At 42.2% G+C, this 22,807-nt stretch overlaps 1 protein-coding gene across 3 annotated transcripts in view; it reads right to left on the reverse strand.

Moving 5' to 3' along the window:
- Positions 1 to 489: 489 nt before the first annotated feature.
- The window catches only part of RHOA (ras homolog family member A), a 62,728-nt gene continuing 40,410 nt past the window's right edge, over positions 490 to 22,807 (reverse strand). For 2 of the 3 annotated variants that reach the window (XM_043590385.1, XM_043590387.1), the window contains 4 exons: positions 12,031 to 12,187; positions 8,614 to 8,734; positions 2,687 to 2,817; positions 490 to 1,746 (listed from right to left, as the gene is read on the reverse strand). In XM_043590385.1, the coding sequence (XP_043446320.1) occupies positions 1,573 to 1,746; positions 2,687 to 2,817; positions 8,614 to 8,734; positions 12,031 to 12,186 (582 nt within the window). In that variant the 5' untranslated portion in view covers position 12,187 and the 3' untranslated portion in view covers positions 490 to 1,572. Of the gene's footprint in view, positions 1,747 to 2,686; positions 2,818 to 8,613; positions 8,735 to 12,030; positions 12,213 to 22,807 lie in introns of all 3 variants that reach the window. The other variant, XM_043590386.1, reaches the window with a different exon arrangement.

Consider the following 22,807-nt stretch of genomic DNA (forward strand, 5'->3'; position numbering starts at 1 on the left):
GGAGCATATTCTTGTCCACACCTCCAGTGTGACACTGCCCTTAACACTGGTTTTCCCAAGGAGTCACTTAGGCCCAGCACCAGCCTTCTGGAGTGGACCCAATCGACTTCAGGCCATCCTCCATACCTAATCACCTTAACCCCAGACTCAGGCCTGTTAAGTATTAGACACTGAAAATGGGCAGGAAGTGAAAAATGTCACACTCCTAAGATTTGTCCAGAGGAGTGACTGCTTGGAGTGCCCCTCACTCTCCTCAATACACTACATTCCCCACACTAAGCCACTTACGAACTTGAATATGACACAAAATAATTGTTTCCACCTTCTTAGGAGGAGCCAGGTTAGTGCCAGATTAGGGGGTAGGGTGGGGGGGGGGGCAAACATAGCATATTTCACAGTCTGAAGGAACCTTCCAAGGACAGCTAGGCTGGGTATATCCTCCCACTCCCAGCCCTGGAGAGAGCAACACAAACACGAGGATACAGGAAGTTTAGAAAACTGCCTTTATTCTATTAGTAGTTGGAAAAATTAACTGGTACAGAAAAAAAGTTTAGTCAGCTGGAGAGAAGTGAGAAACCGAGTGCCGCCTAAGAGAACTGGCGGCTCCTCTGGGAGGGAACCTGGATACAGTGAGGAAAGGGAGCCTGTGAACTAGAGCCAGAGCCTGCAGTCCAGGTGAGACAGGCTATGCCACCTTCTGAAGTGTCTAAATGCCTCAGGCATGAAACCAAATTCCTATTTCTTTAGCCCAGCTCTTGGGAGGGGGTACTAGGATATGTGGGGCCGAAAACAGGTGATATGGCCATCTTTTATCAGAGAAACTGACAAAACGGGAATTTTAAAAATGAATTTTCCATCTGACTTTATTTTCAAATACACTTTCTTTTTTAAAAAACCAATACACTTTCTGCAGGGATGACAAATATCAGTATTAGGAAATCCAATTATACAAAAAATACTACATCTAGTCTGGGGTAGATATATTTATTTTTTGGTAACATACATTAAGTGGCACTAATTACACAGTAACTATAAGGTAACTAACATGAAACCACGGAACTGTAACTCTGCCACAGCTGCATGGACTTGGACCTTTCTGGATGAGCACATTTTCAAAAAAATTGGATGCCCATCACAGAGTTATGCCAATATAATCTGTTAAGGAGTAAAGCTCTGAAGTAGTGAGTCACCAGAGTACCTTGCAGCTGACAGATGACAGGCAGGACATGTTAGTTATAAAGTAGTTACAGCCTAATTCACAAAAGTTACCAACTGTTTCTCTTTCTAGAAAGAAGCAAGAAGTTAAGAAATTCCTTGAATTAGCGCCTGGTGTGTCAGGTGGGAGTGCAGAGGAGGGCTGTTAAAGAGCGGTGTCAGAAGGACCCCGGTGGTCAGGTGGGTTGGACATCATTAATAATCATGGTTGGCTTCTAAATACTGGTAGCAAGATGACTTCTGATTTGTAATCTTAGGTAAATTATAGATAAATGAAAAAGGCCAGTAATCATACACTAAGATTAATAAACAGCACTTCAAAATTAACCGCATGAGGGCTGTGCTTGCAGCAGGGTTTCACAAGACAAGGCACCCAGATTTTTTCTTCCCACGTCTGGCTTGCAGAGCGGCTCTCGTGGCCATTTCAAAAACCTCCCTCACTCCATCTTTGGTCTTTGCTGAACACTCCATGTACCCAAAAGCACCAATCCTGTTTGCCATATCTCTGCCTTCTTCTGGTTTCACCGGCTCCTAGCAAAGAGAAAAGAGCAGTTTCAGTTAAGCGTCACATATATGAAGCGTACAGTACTCAAATTCAGCTTTAAAGTCTTCTTTTAAAAGCTGCCAGTAATAATTATGATAATAAAAAAATAAAAAATAAGTGCTGCCAAACCCAGATTTGAATTCTGTCTTATGAAACTCATATGCAGTGACCCTCCCCAGCTCTAATATAAAATCCCTATTAAACAAGCTCTTCTCTGAGAAGTTGAGAGAAAGGAGGGAGAGGTCTGAGAAGTCCTGCAGGGTTAAGCAGGGAATCAAGGGAAAAATTATTCAAGATATTGATCCAGGGTAAGCACTGGGGTTCCTGTAGTTAGCTTCACAGAGGACTGAATGCCCAAGGAAGTAAACAGATCCTGACCTTGACATTCAGACAGAGAAACCTCAGTGGGAAAACCTAGACTAAAGATCTCAAGGCTCTTGTCCTGCATGGTGGAAGCCCTGCCATTGGGCCACCTGGCTTCTCAGAAGCCAAGATGTCAACTCCATCATCAATTTTATAAAGGCATCAGGGCTCTGTCTGGACTCCCTGTCCTCAGGATTTCCGAACCCTTTGGTTGCCACCAATTTAATCTTTGGCCTCACATATACCAAGGTAATAACTGGAGAGGGAAATCAAGAGTCTGATAGAGTTTTTGCATTTGGAGCATTGACTACTGCTGATGGTACCTTCTCAGGCAGGCAATCCTTGGAGGCACAGCGCTATCCCACAGGAGAGGTTCCCATCTCATATGAGTAGGGAGTCTTAGGGACCCTCTGTGCGGGCCCCAGTGAATGAGGGACAGATGGAGAAAGATAGACTTCTGGGACCCTCTTTGAAACAGCCTGGCTATTTCTACTGGGCCTCCTGAACATCCAACCTTGGGTTCAAGAATGCTATAGGAAAACAGAGCCCTGCCCCAGATCATGCCTGCTTCATCTTGGCCAGCTCCCGCCTTGTGTGCTCATCATTCCGAAGATCCTTCTTGTTTCCAACCAGAATGATGGGCACATTGGGACAGAAGTGCTTGACTTCCGGAGTCCATTTTTCTGGGATGTTTTCTGAAAGAAGCAAAATACATACAAGATACAAGTAATTCTATCTTGAAGAATCTCCAAGAGCCCTAGCTAAACTGCAAAGAAACTATTTAAAAAGCATGCTGGATATTTAATGGAATCTCACTAGTTTCAAAACCACAGTAAAAGGCAAAATCCAACCCCCTTCCCTTAGGCACAGACTCATCAGCTTTTTCTCAGTTCCCACTGAAGAGCTCACCTCCTGTGGAAGTGGGACCCAGTTAAAGTCTCTGGAGGAGGAAAGGTTCCAGAACACAGGGTGGCTCCACAATGATACAACCTGACTGAAGGAGGGAAGCTATCCATGGACCATCTCTGTCACTGCTGGCTAGTAACTCTGACCACATCTTACAGAAAAGGTCTCCATTCTACGGTTGCAGCTGGCCCAGCCAGGGTCTACATGTTCTCTCTACACCTAGTTTATGGACCTTTAGTATGACCCCCATCGTGTAGGTTATTGGTATTTCAAATGGCTCAAGAATGACTTCTGAAAATGAGTGATAACCAGCTGTAGCTTCTTGCCAATACTCTACTAATTTAGAAAGGTTGGACATACATCACGGAGTGTGAGTGGCCTGGGTTCAACCTCCCATAACCACTGCCTTGGGCATCTCGTGTCAGGCATGATTTTATAAAAGGGGGATAACAGTAATACCAACCTTACATAGGATTATTCTGAGTCCACACATACAAAGTACTTAGTATGACAATCATTTAAATGGTCTGCTTGTAATTTGAGTCTATATTTTAGAAGTAAACTGTTTGCTCCATGACTTCAAGACAAATTACCAAAAAGACAAGAGTTACTTAGAATACAGAAAGATGCTCTGTCTTCTGGCTAAAAGACCAAATCAGGTAAAGAAACTACATGAGGGAGGTCAGGAAACTCCTGTAATTCAATGCTCCACTCTTCAGCACACAAGATTGACACTTGAATGCTTCCTTCTTCCTTTGTTATAGCAGCCACAGAGTTGACTGTATCACTAATGTTGTAACTTGATACTCAAAGCTTTATTCTGAAACAAAGAGTTTCTCAAAGAAATGCAGTGTTTCAGTCCTCAGAACAATAAAGAGTAAAGGGCCAGCACATCTAACAACAAAGCCAAACAGCCTCAGCCACAAACTCTGCTCTCACCTGTGCACCTGTGGTCAGTTTTCAGTTCAGCTACAACAGTGATCACTTTTTAAAAAAATTTGTTTGCCGTTTATTCAGTTTTGAGAGAGAAAGACAGAGCATGAGCGGGGGAGGGGCAGAGAGAGAGGGAGAACACAGACTCCGAAGCAGGCTCCAGACTCTGAGCTGTCAGCACAGAGCCTGATGCGGGGCCTGGGCTCACAAACCATGAGATCATGACCTGAGCTGAAGGTGGACGCTTAACCAATTGAGCCACCCAGGTACCCCAACAGTGATCACTTTAAAAGGTAAGTGAGACATCACTCCCTTGTTCAAACCTTCCAAGAGCTCCAATCTCATGAGGAAAAAGGAAAGGTCCACACCATTAACCACATTGCTCTACAACCCTCCCTGCCACCCCTGCTGCTACACTGGATTCCTTCCCTCCTCTTCTTGCCTCAGTGACTTTGCACCTGCTGTTCTCTCTGCCTGGAAGGCTGTTTTGTTGGATATCTGTATTGGCTTCCCTCAGTTAATTTAGGTGTCTCTCAGAAGTCACCTTTTTAGTTGGGTTGCTGACCATCCATCCCATGGTCATCCTGTGAAACAGAATATTACCATGGACCACTCCATACCACCTCCACGAATGTTATTTTTCCTTTTTTTTTAAAAAAAAAATTTTGGGGCGCCTGGGTGGCTCAGTCGGTTAAATGTCCAACTTCAGCTCAGGTCATGATCTCACGGTCCGTTGAGTTTGAGCCCTGCGTCGGGCTCTGTGCTGACAGATCAGAGACTGGAGCCTGCTTCAGATTCTGTGTCTTCCTCTCTCTCTGACCCTCCCCTGTTCATGCTCTGTCTCTGTCTCAAAAATAAATAAACATTAAAAAAATTTTTTTTTTAATTTTTAATGTTTATTTATTTTTGAGACAGAGAGAGACAGAGCATGAGCAGGGGAGAGGTAGAGACAGAGAGGGGGACACAGAATCCGAAGCAGGCTCCAGGCTCTGAGCTGTCAGCACAGAGCCCGATGCAGGGCTTGAACTCACGAGCCATGAGATCATGACCTGAGCTGAAGTCAGCTGCCTAAATAACTGAGCCACCCAGGCACCCCTCCATGAAAGTTATTTGTGAAATTTCTTGCTATCAGATTTACCATTAAGTTTTCTGGGTTTACAGTTGTTCTTGCTTTTGTCTCCCTTAATTTAGAAGAAGTTTCTTCTACAAATAGGTGGTCAATAATATTTGGTGAATATATGAAATTATTACTCCAGGGGCACCAGGGTGGCTCAGCTAGTTGAGCATCGACTCTTGATTTCAGCCTAGATCATGATCTCATGGTTCGTGGGTTCGAGCCCCACGTTGGACTGTGTGACACAGCAGATCCAGCTTGGGATTCCTTCTCTCTGCTCCTCCCCTGCTCATGCTGTCTCTCTCAAAATAAATGATAGACATAAAAAAGAGGGGGGTGCTTGGGTGGCTCAGTCATTAAGTATCTGACTTTGGTTCAGGTCATGATCTCACAGTTCGTGAGTTCGAGTTCCACATCAGGTGAGCATGAGCCCTGCTTCAGGTAAAAACAGGAGCCCTGGGTGAGTCCTGCTTCTCTCTCTCTCTGCCCCTCATGGGATTCTCTTTTTCTCTCTGCCCCTCACTCACTTGCACCTTCTCTCTCTCTTAAACAAAACAAAACAAAAAGAGAAATTATTACTCCAATGGTCTCCCTACCCCTGGAACTCAAGAAACATAAATTAAAATTAAAATGAATTGTCTCTGTCTTACCTTTGCCGCTTTTCATAAATAAAGAGAACGAATTCTTATCATCAACAGAGATCGGCAAATAAAATCTTGTCTGGAGTCTTTTTTTAATTTTTTAATTTTATTCATTTTTGAGAGAAAGCGCATGAGCAGGGGAGGGGCAGAGAAAGAGGGACTTGAATCCATAAACCGTGAGATCATGACCTGAGCCAAGGTCAGATGTTTAACCAACTAAGCCATCCAGGTGCCCCTGGAGTCTATTTTTATAAGTAAAGTTTTACTGGAATACAGCCAAGTTCATTCATTTATATATTTTCTATGGCTGCTTTTGTGATACAACAACAGAGTTGAATAGTTGCAACAGAAAACATATGGCCAACAAAGATTAAGTTTTTACTATTTGGTCTTTTACAAGTTTGCTACCCCAGCTCTCAACTAGAATACAGACTAGAGACCAATTGCCAGTCATGATCTGGCATGGTCATAGACAGCAGAGGCTCTAAAAAGTAAATTATCATAGGACTGGCTGGCAGCAGGGCTGAAACTCTCATACCGAAATTCTGATTCCTGATCAAACTTGCCATCCTACATCTAGATGCAGGGCCATGGTCTAACATCCAATCAAATAAATCAAGTCCAGCATTAGGTTGACATTAGCTTTTCATTTTCTCGATCCAGACTTTTTTTTCTTAAAAAAACAAAACAAAAATTTTTTTAAATGTGTATTTATTTTTGAGACAATGCGAGAAACAGAGTGCAAGCAGCGGAGGGGCAGACAGAGGGAGACACAGAATCTGAAGTGGGCTCCAGGCTCTAAGCTGTCAGCCCAGAGCCCGATGCAGGGCTCGAACTCATGAACCGTGAGATCATGACCTGAACCGAAGTCGGGCGCTTAACTGACTGAGACATTCAGGTGCCCCAGACTTTTTTTTTTTTCTAATTAAGTAATCTCTATGCCCAATGTGGGGATCAAACTCACAACCCCAAGATCAAAAGTCACAGGGTCTACAGACTGAGTCAGCCAGGCATCCCTTGATCCGGGCTTGTGTGTTCCCTTAACACATTTTACTTAGGCAAACTACTGGTGGGATTCTCCCCTACACCCAAGCCAAAACAAATTTTTAAAGGGCTTTGGCAGGGGCGCCTGGGTGGCTCAGTCGGTTAAGCGGCCGACTTCGGCTCAGGTCATGATCTCGCGGTACGTGAGTTCGAGCCCCGCGTCGGGCTCTGTGCTGACAGCTCAGAGCCTGGAGCCTGTTTCAGATTCTGTGTCTCCCTTTCTCTGACCCTCCCCTGTTCCTGCTCTGTCTCTCCCTGTCTCAAAAATAAATAAAAACCATTAAAAAAATAAATAAATAAATAAAAATAAAATAAAATAAAATAATGGGCTTTGGCAAAATGAAGCTAGTTCAGTCATCTGAGCCAAAGTCAGAAGCTTAATGACTGAGCCACCCAGGCGCCCTTTATTTTTTGTTTTTTTTTTTAAAGGAGCTCCACCTACCTACCACATTCCTGCAGTGACTTCCAGGGAAGGCAGAGTACCTATCCTCCAACATCAGACCCTCTCCCCAGGTGTGTCTGTACTTCAGAGATCCATCTCTCTGCCTCTTTACTTTCTACCTCTGCTCTCCTCCCCAGAGCCTACCCTCTGGGGGGAAGGGCCAGTAGGAAATAAGTCATGGCCAGTAAACAGACAGAGGTCAAAAGCTGAAGAACCTCCTTTGAGACAGGAGACAGGTTCTTTAAAAAGTGAGACTGAAGAGTAACTTTCTGCTCTGAAGGTGTTTTTGTCCCTAGAGGACTATACCTTGGATGATGAGCTACAGGGCACACATTCCTCTTCATTCCTATAGGACTTAGACAAAGTCCATGATGTGTATATGAGGGGAGGGTTTCACATGGCTCTATTTTTCTGTGGTCTAAAGCTCTGCCCCACCCTCTAGGGCCTTCCAACAGCCCCCCAAAGGAAGCCAGATTTGTTTGAAAAACCAAAACTAAAACAACTATTGAAAATGACCAAAGTGAACCAATGGCAGAGAGTACTTGCTCTGTTTCAGTCCTAGGAGATACTGCCCAGAGGCTCAATCTCAGTTTGACTCCTTGGGATGCATAACTTTGATCAAGTGGTTCAAAATCTTGGAGGGACCCAGTATATTGTCATTAAAATGAGTACATCCATGACAAAAAAAAAAAAAAAAAAAAAAGTCACATAACCCTAACTGGTCAGCACAAGCCCACACCACCAACAGGCTCTCCAAGGTTGTTTGTTAATGACAATATTCTTGGCCCACATGTTACTCTGTCGATATAGAGCACTGCATTATCAAGAGAGATATTTTGTCGTCTTCAAGTAAGTACAAACTGAAAGTAAGTTCTGTTTCAGGCCTTGGTGCCTTGTTTAGCAGAGTGTGAGGTCAGTGTTATTCAGTCTTTTTCTGAAGGAAAGTAGCTACTGAGACAAGTCACCAACTGAGCTAGTGGAAAAGTGAAGTTCAAGTCTCTCTTTATTAGCTAAGACACTTTAGAAAAGAGCTAAAATGGAGCTTTGAAAACACTACTAGGAAAGAGAAAATCAGAAGATATTAGAAGGCAAAAAGCTCAATATGAAGTATTGAAAAAAGGTGTGGGCACCCACAAAAACTTCCCCAAATCTTAGTCTAAAAGATGGGTTTATATTTGGAACCCAGCTACTTTACAAGGTAGACACATGGCAGCTATGGGAGAACTAGGCTGAAAAGCCACCCAGGCCCAGGCTGTATAGTCCCAAGGCTCTAGGATTCTGGCCACTGATGATTCCTTCTATGAAGATCACATTTGCTTTTCAACCACTTGATGCCCAGAAAGGACCTGAGAAACCAGGTGCTGGCCAGGCACACAGGCAGTGACAAACATCAGGCTGCAGGGCTACTCACCTAAACTATCAGGGCTGTCAATGGAGAAACACATCAGTATAACATCAGTGTCCGGATAGGAGAGAGGCCTCAAACGATCATAATCTTCCTGCCCAGCTGTATCCCACAAAGCCAACTCTACCTGTGATAAGAAAAATAAACACATGAGTGCAAGGTTAATCCTACCCATTTTCAGAAGTGGTACTTACCAAAGTACATTCAAATGGCAAACTATCCCAAATAATAAAACATAAGAATGTTCACTTTCATTAAGCATCAAGCCTGAGGTGGAGGGTATGATTAAATTGTTTCAGGTTGAGGGGCATCTGAGTGGCTTAGTCAGTTGAATGTCCAACTCCTGGTTTTGGCTCAGGTCATGATCTCACAGTTTGTGAGTTTGAGCCTGGCGTCAGGCTCTGTGCTGATGGCACAGAGCCGGTTTGGGATTTTGCCTCCCTCTCTCTGTGTCCCTCCCCCGCTTGTACACGCAAAACAAACATTTAAATAATAATAATAGTAATAGTAGTAGTAGTTTTAGGCTGAAATTTCTCAAAATACTATACTTACATAATTCAAAATGTGAAGTCAAAAATAACTTTGTGAGAAGTACAGTATTTAATTATAAACAACATTCTACATAGAAAAGCAGATGAACAAGAAGGGAAATCAAACTGTAAATAATATTCCACCAGGTGTATACGGCAAGACAGGGAAACACCAGACCTGAGTAACTTTTGCTAATACATTCTAACTCAACCACTTCCTTGTTTTGTCTCCTCATTCTGCTCAAATGTGGAAACACGGAGAGAAGACTGTATTTGAGTTGATGGGTAAGAAAAGACACCATGCTGTTAGGCAAGGTCTGAGCGGACAGGAAAAGTCTCTGGCTGTGCGTTTTCTCCTCAAAAAATGTTTGAATGAAAGCATCACTAAGGTAGCAGAGTACTCCTTTCGCACTTGGGAACCTGCACACCTTCACGTGATAGGAGGGCAAACTGATGATTGGGCTCTGGACATAGGTCCCTTTCCATGTTGTCCAGCACTGCAGGCAGCCCTGTGATTTCCCACAACCAGAGTGGGATTTTAATATCTTCTGCTCAGGGACACGTTGGGGCCCAAGGAGCTCTCCCTCTAATATGTGGAATACTCTTTTTCTCCTAGAACCTTCACAGTCTGTATTTAAAAAAATTTTAATGTTTATTTTCTGTTTGAGAGACAGAGAGAGAGAGAGAGAGAGAGAGTGCAGGGGAGGGGCAGAGAGAGAGGAAGGCAGAAGATCTGAAGTGGGCTCTGCACTGACAGCAGAGAGCCCGATGCAGGGCCCTAACTCATGAACCACGAGATCATGACCCAAGCCAAAGTAAGAGTCTTAACCGACTGAGCCACCCAGAAGTCTCACTCTGCCTGTATTTCAGAATTTCTACATATCATTCTTTCCTTAAAGCTGATGGCTAATTATCTCTTCCACCCTCAACCTTTGCCCTAGGATGCATCACTCACAACCTCCACTAGGCCCATTGCACTTGTCATGTACATACACCATTAGTTGGGTATGTGTATTTACTTATTAAAAATTTTTTCTCATTTATCTTTTATTAGAGCGCAAGCGCGTGCACATGCAGAGGGAAAGAGAGGGAATCCCAAGCAGGCTCCATGCTTAGTGCAGAGCTCGATGTGGGGCTTGATTCCACAACCCTGGCATCATGCATGATCTGAGCTGAAACCAAGAATAACACATTCAACCAAATGAGCCATGCAGGTACCTCTGGTATGTATATTTATAATATACTGATATCAATATTGATTATCAATATAATCTTTGTGATAATATATTTATTATCACAATAGACCTGCCCTCAGAATGGTACAGCTCATTCACTCTCTGCCAAATCACACTACCTTGACCCCTCCATGCCTCATGTGTATTTAGTCAGATACATCCAACCGTGACTGTCTCCTGATAAACGGTTCAGGTGTTGGACCTTGTCTCTTATCAGAATGGGCCTTTCCATCTTTGGTATGTCTGTTCCTGGAACCACAATCACCTAGAATCTTGGATGGTTTCCTAGGTTCTATTACTGTATACTCTTACATGAACATTCCTAGGTAGCACCCTCTCCCAACTTTGGAGGTTACCGAGTTGCTATCAAGCACTTTTATTTTGGGGACCCAAGAATTCTGAGCAGCTGGCTTAATGTGCCGCAAACTGTTGGCAAAGAGCCCTTTGTTCTAGTTTTCTTTTCAGCTGACCTATCTGCAGTGGGAATTTCATTCCTTTTCAAAAGATGCACAAAGAGCTGTGTAAGAAATTATTCTGACAATGAAAGGAAGAAGATTTAAAAAACAAAACAAAACAAAAAAACAAACCACAAACATATACTGAGGTGCCTGGCTCAGTCAGTTGAGCATCTGACTTCAGCTCAGGTCATGATCTCATGGTTTGTGAGTTTGAACCCCATGTCAGGCTCCCCAATGACAGTGCAGATCCTGCCTGGGATCTTTTCTCTTTCTGCCACTCCCCTGCTCATGCTTTCTTTCTCTCCCTGTCTCTCAAAATAAATAAATAAACTTAAAAAAAAAATCTTAAAAAAAAACCCCAAAAAACATATACTCTAATTCCAGAAGAGTTTTGCTCCAGTCTTGCCAGTGGACTTTCAAGATAGACATGAAGAAACACTGTCCTCATTGCCAATGAGAGGCAGTTGAAGCAACTGTAGCAGCCTATTTATGTTAAAGTCAAAAACATTTAAAAAAATTAAATGTGAGGGGGTGCCTGGGTGGCTCAGTTGGTTGAGTGTCCAACTTCAGCTTGGGTCATGATTTCGCGTCACGGTTTGTGGGTTCAAGCCCTGCATATGGCTCTGTGCTGACAGCTCGGAGCCTGGAGAGCCTGCTTCGGATTCTGTATCTCCCTCTCTGTCCCTCCCCTGCTCATACTCTGTCTCTCAAAAATAGATGAACATTAAAAAAAAAATTTTAATGTGAGTATGTTGTTTAAATGTCATACTGCTGGTGGTACAGATCAATACACCCCCCTTGAGACACAAAATAAGGACCTCTTGACGTAGTAATCTCATTCTTCAGCACTTAAGGAAATATTGACAGACTGGGAGGAAAAAAAAGTCCATCCATACAAAGAGGTTCATTTTAGCATTATCTGTCTGGCAACAAACTAAATTTCAAATATAAATAAAGCTGCGAGGACCACATATACTAAGGCTTTTCATCTAAAATACATATGAATTGAGCAAAGTCTAGATGATAGCAATTAAAAATGAATAAAGTTGGGCTAAGATGCCAGAACAGAATGAATTTCTCATTCAAACATGTTCATTATTATATTGTGTACCGAAGAGACAAAAAGGCCTAATTCTCTACAGGCTCTATGAATAGCCTAACAGGCAAAACAATACTAGTTGTTAAGAAAAGTGTACTCACCTGCTTACCATCAACTTCAATATCTGCCACATAGTTCTCAAACACTGTGGGTACATACACCTCTGGGAACTGGTCCTTGCTGAAGACGATGAGCAAGCAAGTCTTGCCACAGGCTCCATCACCAACAATCACCAGTTTCTTCCGGATGGCAGCCATGCTGAAACAGGAGACAAAGGTGTTATCTAAAATGAACAAGAAGCTATTAATAGCCTCAGGCTATGACACACACTGTTCTGACCATAGGGAACAAGCCTCTATTAGCACACCCAAATACAAAATGTTAGTACCCCTTTCCACTTGACACCAAAAGGTCATACCAAAACCCCACAACTAAGGTTATACTTAATGGTAAAAAGACTGAAAGCTTTCCCCCCAAATCAGGAACAAGACAAGAATGGCCACTCTTGCCACTTCTATCCAACATGATACTGGAGATTCTATCCAGAGTAATTAAGCAAGAAAATGAAATAAAACATCCAGATTGGAAATGAGTAAGTAATACTATCCTAATTTGCAGATGACATGATCTTATATACAGAAAATCCTAAGGAATCCATTAAATTATTAGAACAAATTCAGCAAGGTGGCAGGATGCAGGATGAACATATAAAAATCAATTGTATTTCTATAACTTTGCAATGAACTGAAAATGAAATTAAGACAATTTCACTTATAATAGCTTCAAAATGAATAGGGATAAATTTAACAAAAGTACTAAACATACTCTGAAAACTCTGAAACACCGTTGAGAGAAAGATCTAAATAAATGAAAAGACATTCATGTTTCCAGATTGGAAGACAATACTGTTAAATGACAACATCCTCCAAATTATTCTACAGATTTAAGACAATCCTTATCAAAATACCAGTTGGCTTCTTTGCAGAAATCGACTAACTGAACGGAAAATTCACACAGAAATTCAATGGACCCAGAATGGCTAAAACAATAGTGAAAAAAGAACAAAGTTGCAAGACTCACACTTCCTGATTTCAAAACTTACTGCAAAGATACAGTAATCAAGATAGTGTTGCACTGTCATAAAGAAAGACACTGTGATCAATTGAGAGTCCAGAAATAACCCCCACATTTAGAGTCAAGTGGTTTTTTTTTTAATGTTTATTCATTTTTGAGCGAGCGAGCGAGCGAGAGAGAGAGAGAGAGAGAGAGGAGAGAATGTGTGCAAGTGAGGGGGAGGGGCAAAGAGAGAGGGAGGCAGAGGATCAAAGCAGGCTTGGAGCTGATAGCAGAGAGCATGAAGCAGAGCTCAAACTCAAACTGTGAGATCATGACCTGAGTCTGATGCTTAACCAGCTGAACCACCAAAGTGCCCCTAGGGTCAAAGTGATTTTCAACAAGGATGCCAAAACAATTTGATGGAGGAAAGACAGTCTTTAGAGGAAAAAGTCTATTTTCAACAGATGGTGTTGAGACAACTGAATAGATCCATACAAAAGAATAAAGTCAGAATGCTACACCTCAAATCATATACAAAAATCAACTCAAAATGGATAAGCCCAAATGTAAGAGTTAACACCATAAAATATTTAACTCCCTATCTCCCTTTTCTCCCTACTCACCCCTGACAACCACCATTCTACTTTCTGTCTCATGCTACCTCATTTGGAAGTGGAATCAGCACTATTTGTCCTTTTGTGACTGGCTTATTTTACCCAACATAATGTCTTCAAGGTTCATACATGTTGTATCATGTGTCAGAATTTACTTCCTTTTAAGGCTGAATAACATTCCATTGTATGTATATACTACACTGCCCTTTGATCCATGGATAGATACCAGGTAGCTTCCAGCTCCTGGCCACTGTGATTGATCGATTGATGGTTTGTTTATTTTTGAGAGAGAGTGCAACTGGGAGAAGGGCAGAGAGAGAGGGAGTCAGAGGATCCGAAGCAGGCTCTGCACTAACAGCAGTGAGCCTGATACGGGGCTCAAACTCATGAACTGTGAGATGATGACCTGAGCCGAAGTTAGATGCTCAACCGACTGAGCCACTGACTCTTGACTTCAGCTCAGGTCATGATCCTGGGATCTTGGGATGAAGCCCAGAGTCAGGCTCTGTGCTGAGTGTGGAGCCTGCTTAAGTCTCTCTCTTCTCTCTCTCTCTCTCTCTCAGACACACACACACACACACACACACACACACACACACACACACACACACACAAAGAATGTATTCATCATTAGCAACCAACTTTTGTGCTTCAAGAGATACCATCAAGGGGTGCCTGGGTGGCTCCGTCAGTTTAATGGTCAGCCCTTGATCATCATCTCAGGGCATGATCTCATAGTTTGTGGGTTCGAGCCCACAAGCCCTGCTCATGCATGTGCACTCTCGCTTTCAAAATAAATAAACTTAAAAAAGACAGAAAGAAAACAAGAAGACATGGGGCACCTGGCTGGCTCAGTTGGTAAGGCATGTGCTGGCTCAGCTGGTAAGGCATGTGACTCTTTTTTTTTTGTAAGTTTATTTCAGAGAGTCAGGGGCTGGGGGCAGTGCACAGAGCTTGACATGGGGCTCAAACTCACAAACTGTGAGATCATGACCTGAACCAAAATCAAGAGTCAGATGCTTAACTCACTGAGCCACCCAGGTGCCCTGAGCACATGACTCTCTCTCTCTTTTTTTTAAATGTTTATTTATTTTTGAGAGAGAGAGAGACAGAGTGTGAGTGGGAGAGGGGCAGAAAGAGAGAGGGAGACACAGAATCTGAAGCAGGGCTGAGCTGTCCGCACAGAGCCTGACATGGGGCTCAAACCCATGGACCACAAGACCACGTCCTGAGCTGAAGTTAGACGCTTAACTGACTGAGCCACCTCGGCGCCCCAGTGAGCACATGACTCTTGATCTCAGGGTCCTGAGTTCAAGCCCCACGTTGGGTGTAGGGCCTACTTTAAAATAAATAAATAAGTAAATAAAAATGAGAGGACAACCCACAGAATACTGGCAAATGTTTACAAATAACATATCTAATAAGGGACTTGTATCTAGAATACATAAAGAACCTTACAATACAACAGAAGAGCAGCTTAGGTGGGTGGTCTGGCTCAGGGTGTTGATTTGGATCCAGAATATATAAAGAACTACAAACTCAATAACAAAAAAGTCAAAGAATCCGGGGCGCCTGGGTGGCTCAGTTGGTTAAGCGTCTGACTTAGGCTCAGGTCATGATCTCATGATCTGTGAGTTTGAGCCCCGCGTCTGGCTCTGTGCTGACAGCTCAGAGCCTGGAGCCTGCTTCAGATTCTGTGTCTCCCTCTCTCTCTGACCCTCCCCCATTCATGCTCTGTCTCTGTCTCAAAAATAAATAAACATTAAAAAAAAAAAAATCAAAGAATCCACTTTAAAAATGGCCAAGGGATCTGAATAGACATGACCCAGCAATTCCATTCCTAGACATACCATCGGAGAAAAACAAAAACGTATGTCCATACAAAAACTTGTGGACAAATGTTCACAGCAGCATTGAAAATACTCATCATATTCAAAGAGTGGAAACAAACCAAACATCCAACAACTAATGAACAGATAAAATGTAGTATATATATCCAAACAATGGAATATTAGGCAATAAAAAGAAAAAAGTACTAATACATGCTACAATATGGATGAAATCTGAAAACATTACATATGTGAAAGAAGGTGGCCACAAAGAACCACATATTAAATGACTCCCTTTATATAAAATGTCCAGAATAGGAAAATACAAAGTCAACTGGTGTTTGGTTAAGGAAGGGAGTTGGAAAAGAAAGGAAAGGAAATGATTACTAAGGGAATGGTGGGGTTTCTTTTTAGGATGATCAAATTGTTAGGAGATGGAGCACGTCTCTATGAATACACTATATACTATGAATATATGACACTGAATTGTATACTTTAAATGGTTGAATTGTAACATATACGGATTGTATTTTAATAAAGCTATTGTTACAAAATAAAACAAAACAAAACAACCTGCAGAATCCCTCCATTTGCCAGAGACGAATTGTCAGCCACTCAAATTCCCACCATTGCCTCTTAGAACAGCATTCTAATTTCTAGCTGGGTGCTTTGTTGCCTAGCTAAAAGACTACATTTCTTAGCTTCCCTTAATTAGATATGGCCATGTACAAAGTTCTAGCCCATGAGATGTAATCAGCAGTGCCTGTGGGATTTCCACGAAGTCTTTCCTAAAGTGAAGTCACATGCCCTTCTTCATCCCCTTCCTTCTTTCTGCTGCTTAAACCTGGAACCAGGACTGCTTTCTGAACAGCCATCCTGGAATGTGAGGATGCAGAAGTGTGGATGAAGAACATGAATACCACATTCTGGAGTTGGAGACATAACAGGTAGAAAGAGCCTGGATCCCAGTTGTTCTTGGGAGTCACCATCTCAGCCCCAGACTGCCTACTTCTACACTTCTTTTCTGTGAAAAATAATTGTCTTGTTTAAAATGGTATTTTTCAGGGGCGCCTGGGTGGCTCAGTCGGTTAAGCGTCCGACTTCAGCTCACGTCACGATCTCACGGTCCAGGAGTTCGAGCCCCGCATCGGGCTCTGGGCTGATGGCTCAGAGCCTGGAGCCTGTTTCCGATTCTGTGTCTCCCTCTCTCTGCCCCTCCCCTGTTCATGCTCTGTCTCTCTCTGTCTCAAAAATAAATAAACGTTAAAAAAAAATAATAAAAAAAAAATGGTATTTTTCAGGTCTTTGTTACTTGTAGTCAAACTAATCCTCAACAATACAAACCCACAAAACCAGGTTGTCTAAAGCGAATGTTTTCCAAACTGGAGTGGATTCAACAACCCACTGGGATACATGAGGGAAACAAGAGAAACACATTTTCTAAGTCCAGAAAACATAAGAAATTTAGCTTTAAAATTTAAATCGCAGGGGTGCCTGGGTGGCTCAGTCATTTTGAGCATCCGAATTCGGCTCAGGTCATGATCTCACAGTTTGTGGGTTTGAGCCCCACATCGGGCTTCCTGCTGTCAGCGCAGAGCCTGCTTCAGATCCTCTGTCCCCCTATCTCTGCCCCTCCCCTGCTCACACACACTCTGTCTCTCAAAAAATGAATACACATTAAAAAAAACTTTTTTAAATTTAAATTGCATAAACTCCTTAGGAGAAGATTCCATAATGGAAAGGGCTCACAGTGCTGCCATCACTGATTTGTGACATCATGGTATGCTTAACATACCGCAATGAGTATGTGCCTGGCTAAGTATATACAAAGGCAATACAAAGTTTTAATCAAACCCATAAAATGACCTAGTGATTTTAAAGGATCTTTTTTTTTTTTTTTTTTACACAAAAGCATTAGATAGAGGATAATACTAATAATGAAAGCATGACACTAAGCATATGGGTAAACAGGAAATGTGCTCAATATCATTCTTTAAGTAACAGGATTATGCAGGGGCACCAGGTTCACTCAGTCAGTAGAGCATAAAACATGTGATTCTTTAAAAAAAATTTTTTTTTAATGTTTATTTATTTTTGAGACAGAGACAGAGTGTGAACAGGGGAGGGGCAGAGAGAGGGAGACACAGAATCCGAAACAGGCTCCAGGCTCCGAGCTATCAGCCCAGGGCCTGACGCGGGGCTCAAACTCACAAGTCATGAGATCATGACCTGAGCCGAAGTCGGAGGCTCAAAGGACTGAGCCACCCAGGTGCCCCCAAAACATGTGATTCTTATCTCAGGTTCATAAATTCAAGCCCCACGCTGGGCTTGGAGCTTAATTTAAAAAACAAACAATCGGAGCAAGGAATCAAAACAGTTTTGTGTTGAGACCAGACTTTAAACTACAATCTGGCACTCTGGCCACCCCATTCAGCTCCCTCTTTCCCTTTTTGCTTTGGATTCCTAATGGATATGGGACCTGTCTCAAGGTCCTATACTTGTTTCCCGTGTGTTTTATCTTCCAACCAGACTGCAAATCATCTCAGAGCAAATAACCTATCTTACATTTCTTTGCGGCTTTATGTGGTTTGGTACTTTAGTGGGCATGTAGTAAGTTATTAAATAGAAGAGAATAAAAAAAATCAAAAAACATTTCTTTGAATGAGAAAGGAGATAGATTACCTCATTTTCAGAATCCAGGGCACAAACATTAATGGATTTCTCTCTTAAAAATCGTTCCTCTATGTTTAGTCTGACTGCAAACATCTTGATAGGATTCATATATCATTTTCTGTTTGTCTCATGCTCTCAAAATCACTTCATGATTTTATATACTCTATACATTTCTTCAGGCCTAGTTTGTATCGGTTTGTGCCCAAAGTCAAACAACCAGAGCCTCACAGGACACAAAATTCATCAGGAAATCCCTGGTTCAAAAAAAGGCTGCCAGCTTTGAATACATCCTTCCTAGAAGGCACTCAATTCTCAAGAAATAATCTCTCTCAATCTAATGTGGTTAAAGACACACAAAATGAAAATGCCAGGGAGAACCAAAAAGGCTCTGGAACTTTTTCCTTATGGAACATGTGGCCCAGGAGAAGTGTAAAACCAATCAGCCCCTACTGCTGAGGAAGACAGAAATTACAAGTGATTACGGGACAAAATGAAAATGAAAGCCTAAAATTACAAGATGATTTCTGGGAGTCTGGCCATTCAACCAAAGTTGTTGACAAGAAGTGAAAAGTACAAACATCAGGTTATTTCCTGAAATGACCCAGGAAAATTTACTCTAGTCTTTAACTTTGCTATAATCTAGCATCTTTTTCAAGTACATGGCTTGCCAGCTTGAAAGGAAATCACGCTGAGCTCTCTGCAGTCTCTCTGCCAGATGTGTCATTTTCTAGGCTGAATACAGTCTCAGAAATAATTCTTAAGAGCTTTGAGTAAAGGTTTATTTTTTCAGTAACCATCAGCTATAATATATCTATTTAAGTCACCTGTAACAATATGTAAAGGACTGTAAGTTTATTTCATTGGTTCAAAATCTTTATGTAGGTTACTGTGCCGCCCTCACAAAAGTTGAAAGGAAAAAGAAATGACAAAAGGAGATCTCTGATGGTGCTGAGAGGGTACAGAAAATACCTACTCCAATTTATGTTATCTGCCATTACAAGACCAGTCTCTCCCACAATCTCAAAAAACTGTGTTTTGGTTGTGGACTAAATTTTGGCAAATTAAGCAGTTACTGTTAACAAAAACAACCAATATTTTAACATATTTCTCACCCATATGCAAATAGAAACAGGTGCCCAAGAAAAGCAAGAGAAGGGCTACATGCAGTATCCCACGTGATCCCATGCTTCATACTCAAAAGACAAAAGGGCAGACAGCTCACTCACTCTCAGGAGCCACACCTGAGGCCTCCAGGACAGCATCCGAGGGGGTGAGGTATCTCAACAAACATCTCTTATGGGGTCTGGCATCACCAGAGGCACTCAGTGAATAACAACTCCTACTACTAAGGTCTCCCCCACTGCCAGCCTTAACCTCATGTCCTCTTTTTAATTTATATAGTATTGCCACTTGTGGTATCACACACCTCCTTCATCTCTCCCTCTCTAATGGCTTCCTTCTCTCAGTCTACAATAAAGTGCAGAATGCCCCTATTTTAAAATAATAAATCTTCCCACATCCATGCTTACTTCTGGTTACCTTTCTCTCTCTGGCCTGTTCAAAGAAAAGGTATACATTTCTGCAGCTTCATACTGGCTTGCTTAAAATTCCTCCCATCTGCTTTCTGCCCAAACTTCTCCTGAAACTTTCTCAGAAGTCACCAATGACCTACCTTCACAAAATCCAGTCTGCATTCTCCTTGATATTTTTTGTTGTAACTTACCTCCCTAACAAAATATGATCCCTGTTGTCTGTCTCCTTAGCTACAGCCTCCACGCCTAATCACTCCCCCAAGACTGGGCTTTTCCCTCATTCTCCTTATACTTTATTCTCCGGGGATCTCAATTCTTCAAAAACTACTTTTATGAAATGTCATTCCCAAATCTTTCTCTGACCCAGTCCCTGTTCTAAAACTCCTGATACACCTCCACTCTATGCTCCACTGGCATCTCAAATTCAACATCTCCCAGACATCATCCCAATCTCTGTCAAATCTTCTCTTTCCAGTTACCTCAGTCTTGGTGATGAAAACAAAATTACATTCCTAAGGTACTCAACTCATTGTAGAAACCTTGTGGTTAAACAATTATCTTACTTTCTTTTCTTTGCTCCTCACAGCAAGACTGCTTTCAAGTTCTGAGGAATTCTGCCCCTTCATGGGTCTCCCTTCCACCACTACCACCACCCACTTTGAGTTCCCATAATCATTGTTCCAATTCAAGTCTTCAGTACTGCCTATCTGGGAAGAAGGCAAAATTCCAACTGGTCTCACCTCCCTTCTATCCTGCTTGCTGTAGCCAAATTCTCCATTCCTATGTCTGGGCTTCAGCCCATTCTGCCTTTGCTCAAGGGCCTTCAGAAGGTCCTCAATGCCAAAATCAGGTCAAGACTCCTCAGCCTTACCATGAGGGTCCTTTAAAATACTAAAGCAGCCTATTTTCTCCTTTCATCTTCTCTCTCATCTTTATCACATACCTAATTCCACTAAATGGCCTTGTAAACCACCCCCCCCCCCACCTCAGCTCAAAGTAATGCCTTATATGAATTTTTTCTTCCTTTCTTCAGAAAATAACACCTCACCTGTCCATCCTAATATTGCCTTCTGTTCCAAAGCCTTTTATTTTTTAAGATTTTTTTTTAAATTTTATTTTTAAATAATCTCTATGCCCACTGTGGGGCTTGAACTCATGATCAAGAGTCACATGCTCTACGAACTAAGCCAGCCAGGCGCTCCCCAAAGCCCATTTCTTATTTCTGGTCCTACATTTTCCACCCCTGAAAATCAAATGTTGCCTCTAAGCAGGGCTTTGGTCCTCTCTTGGTACTTACATTCAATCACATCCTACTCTATGAGAGAGAGATAGCAGTTATATTTCTTGTGTACTTGACTCATATCCATTCCTGGAGTTTAAGCTCCTTCAGAACAGGTACCACATCTTGCTTGGCCTTTCCCACTTGGAGTTGCATAACTAATGGGGCAAGGACATGCTGAATGGGATGCTTATAAAGAGAAACAAAAACTCAAAGAAGGAGCATGTATCCCAAAAGTACTCCTAAAAACTGGACTCATTGGCACTCTCTGATCACTTTTCTTGCAGCAATCATAGTTTTTTATAGGACTCAGCAGAATGAAAAAGCAAAACAACAACAACAAACAGTTAAGAATTTGTTGACTGAGGGGCACCTGGATGAGTCAGTCATTTAAACATCTGACTTAGGCTCAGGTCAGGATCTTATGGTTTGTGGATTCGAGGCCTGTGTTAGGCTCTGTGCTGACAGCTCAGAGCCTACAGCCTACTTCAGATTCTGTGTCTCCCTCTCTCTCTGCCCTCCCCTGCTCACACTATGTCTCTCTCTCTCTCTCAAAGATAAATAAACATTAAAAAGTTAAAAAAAAAAAAAAAAAGATCGGACAACTGAAATTCTTTTAAGTTTATTTATTTAAGTGATCTCTGCACCCAATGAGGGGCTGGAACCCATGACCCAAAGATTAAGAGTCACATGCTCTTCTCACTGAGCCAGCCAGCCCCGCCTGGAAACCTGGAATTCTAATCAAACTACCATAGGCTAAGCACAAAAATACTGAAAAAGACTTCAGTGTAGAATACTATTTGGACCTGGATATATGCTATACTAAGTAGAGAATTTCAATGATATTCTCTTGAAAGGCAGACTATTATCTAGAGAGAGAAAAAGAGAGAGAGAAAACTAGTGGGAGAAGGACAGAGAGGGAGATAGAGAATCCCAAACAGGCTCTGCACTGTCAGCACAGAGCCCTATGCAGGCTTGATCTCAAGGACTGTGAGATCATGACCTAAGCCAAAATCAAGAATTGGACACTTAACTGACTGAGCTACCCAGGTGCCCCTCAATGGCCTCCAGTTTTAAATATATACTTCCCACCTGAAAACATCTCTGTAAAATGCTGCTAGAAAGCCAGGTAGCACCTGAGCAAAGATGACTGCTCTTAGTGGTTATTGTTCATAGTAGGATAGTGTACCAAGTATATAGGGCCTGGTTCTGCCCTTTGACTTACAAAGCCAAGAAAATTCCCTGGAAAGGCAACACAGGCAGTGAACAATATCAGTGGCTGCTGCAACTCAAAGTCACCTACAACAGTGAAAAATGAAGAAGGTGACCCTGACTTGGATATGGAGACTGCCTTGCCTGGTTCCTGGCTTTGATAATAGACCGTTTCATTCTATAGGCAAAATGAAAGCCCCTCACTCTTCCTGGTATAGTCTCACTAAGTTACTGATGACCATACACACAGGAAGTCAATAAGACCTTCTGTGTCCAGAATGCTTGGACACAGAGCTTTAAGTTACAGCAAGAGGGTGAACTCAACAATGACACATAGGTGGCTGTCTACAGTAGCATTCAATCATCTCGTGGTTGAAGCATAAAAAACAAAACAAAAAGAACCCTTTTATAACTGCTAATGGTCTCTACTAAAAGAGCAGGAACCTTTTGTTTTACTTGTCCGAAGACTCAAAACTTATCAAAGACTGGCTCTTACTCAGAACTCAAGAGGATGGGACTTGGGGTGCCTGGGTGGCTCAGTAAGTTAAGCAACCGACTGTTGATTTTGGCTCAGGTCGTGATCTTACGGTCCACACTGGGCATGGAGCGTGGTTAAGATTCTCTCTCTTCCTCTACCTCTGCCTCTACCCCCTCAAGTGAGTGATTGCTCTAACAAATAAACA

This window comes from Prionailurus bengalensis, chromosome A2 (genome assembly GCF_016509475.1).
Source record: "Prionailurus bengalensis isolate Pbe53 chromosome A2, Fcat_Pben_1.1_paternal_pri, whole genome shotgun sequence".
Lineage (NCBI taxonomy): Eukaryota > Metazoa > Chordata > Mammalia > Carnivora > Felidae > Prionailurus > Prionailurus bengalensis.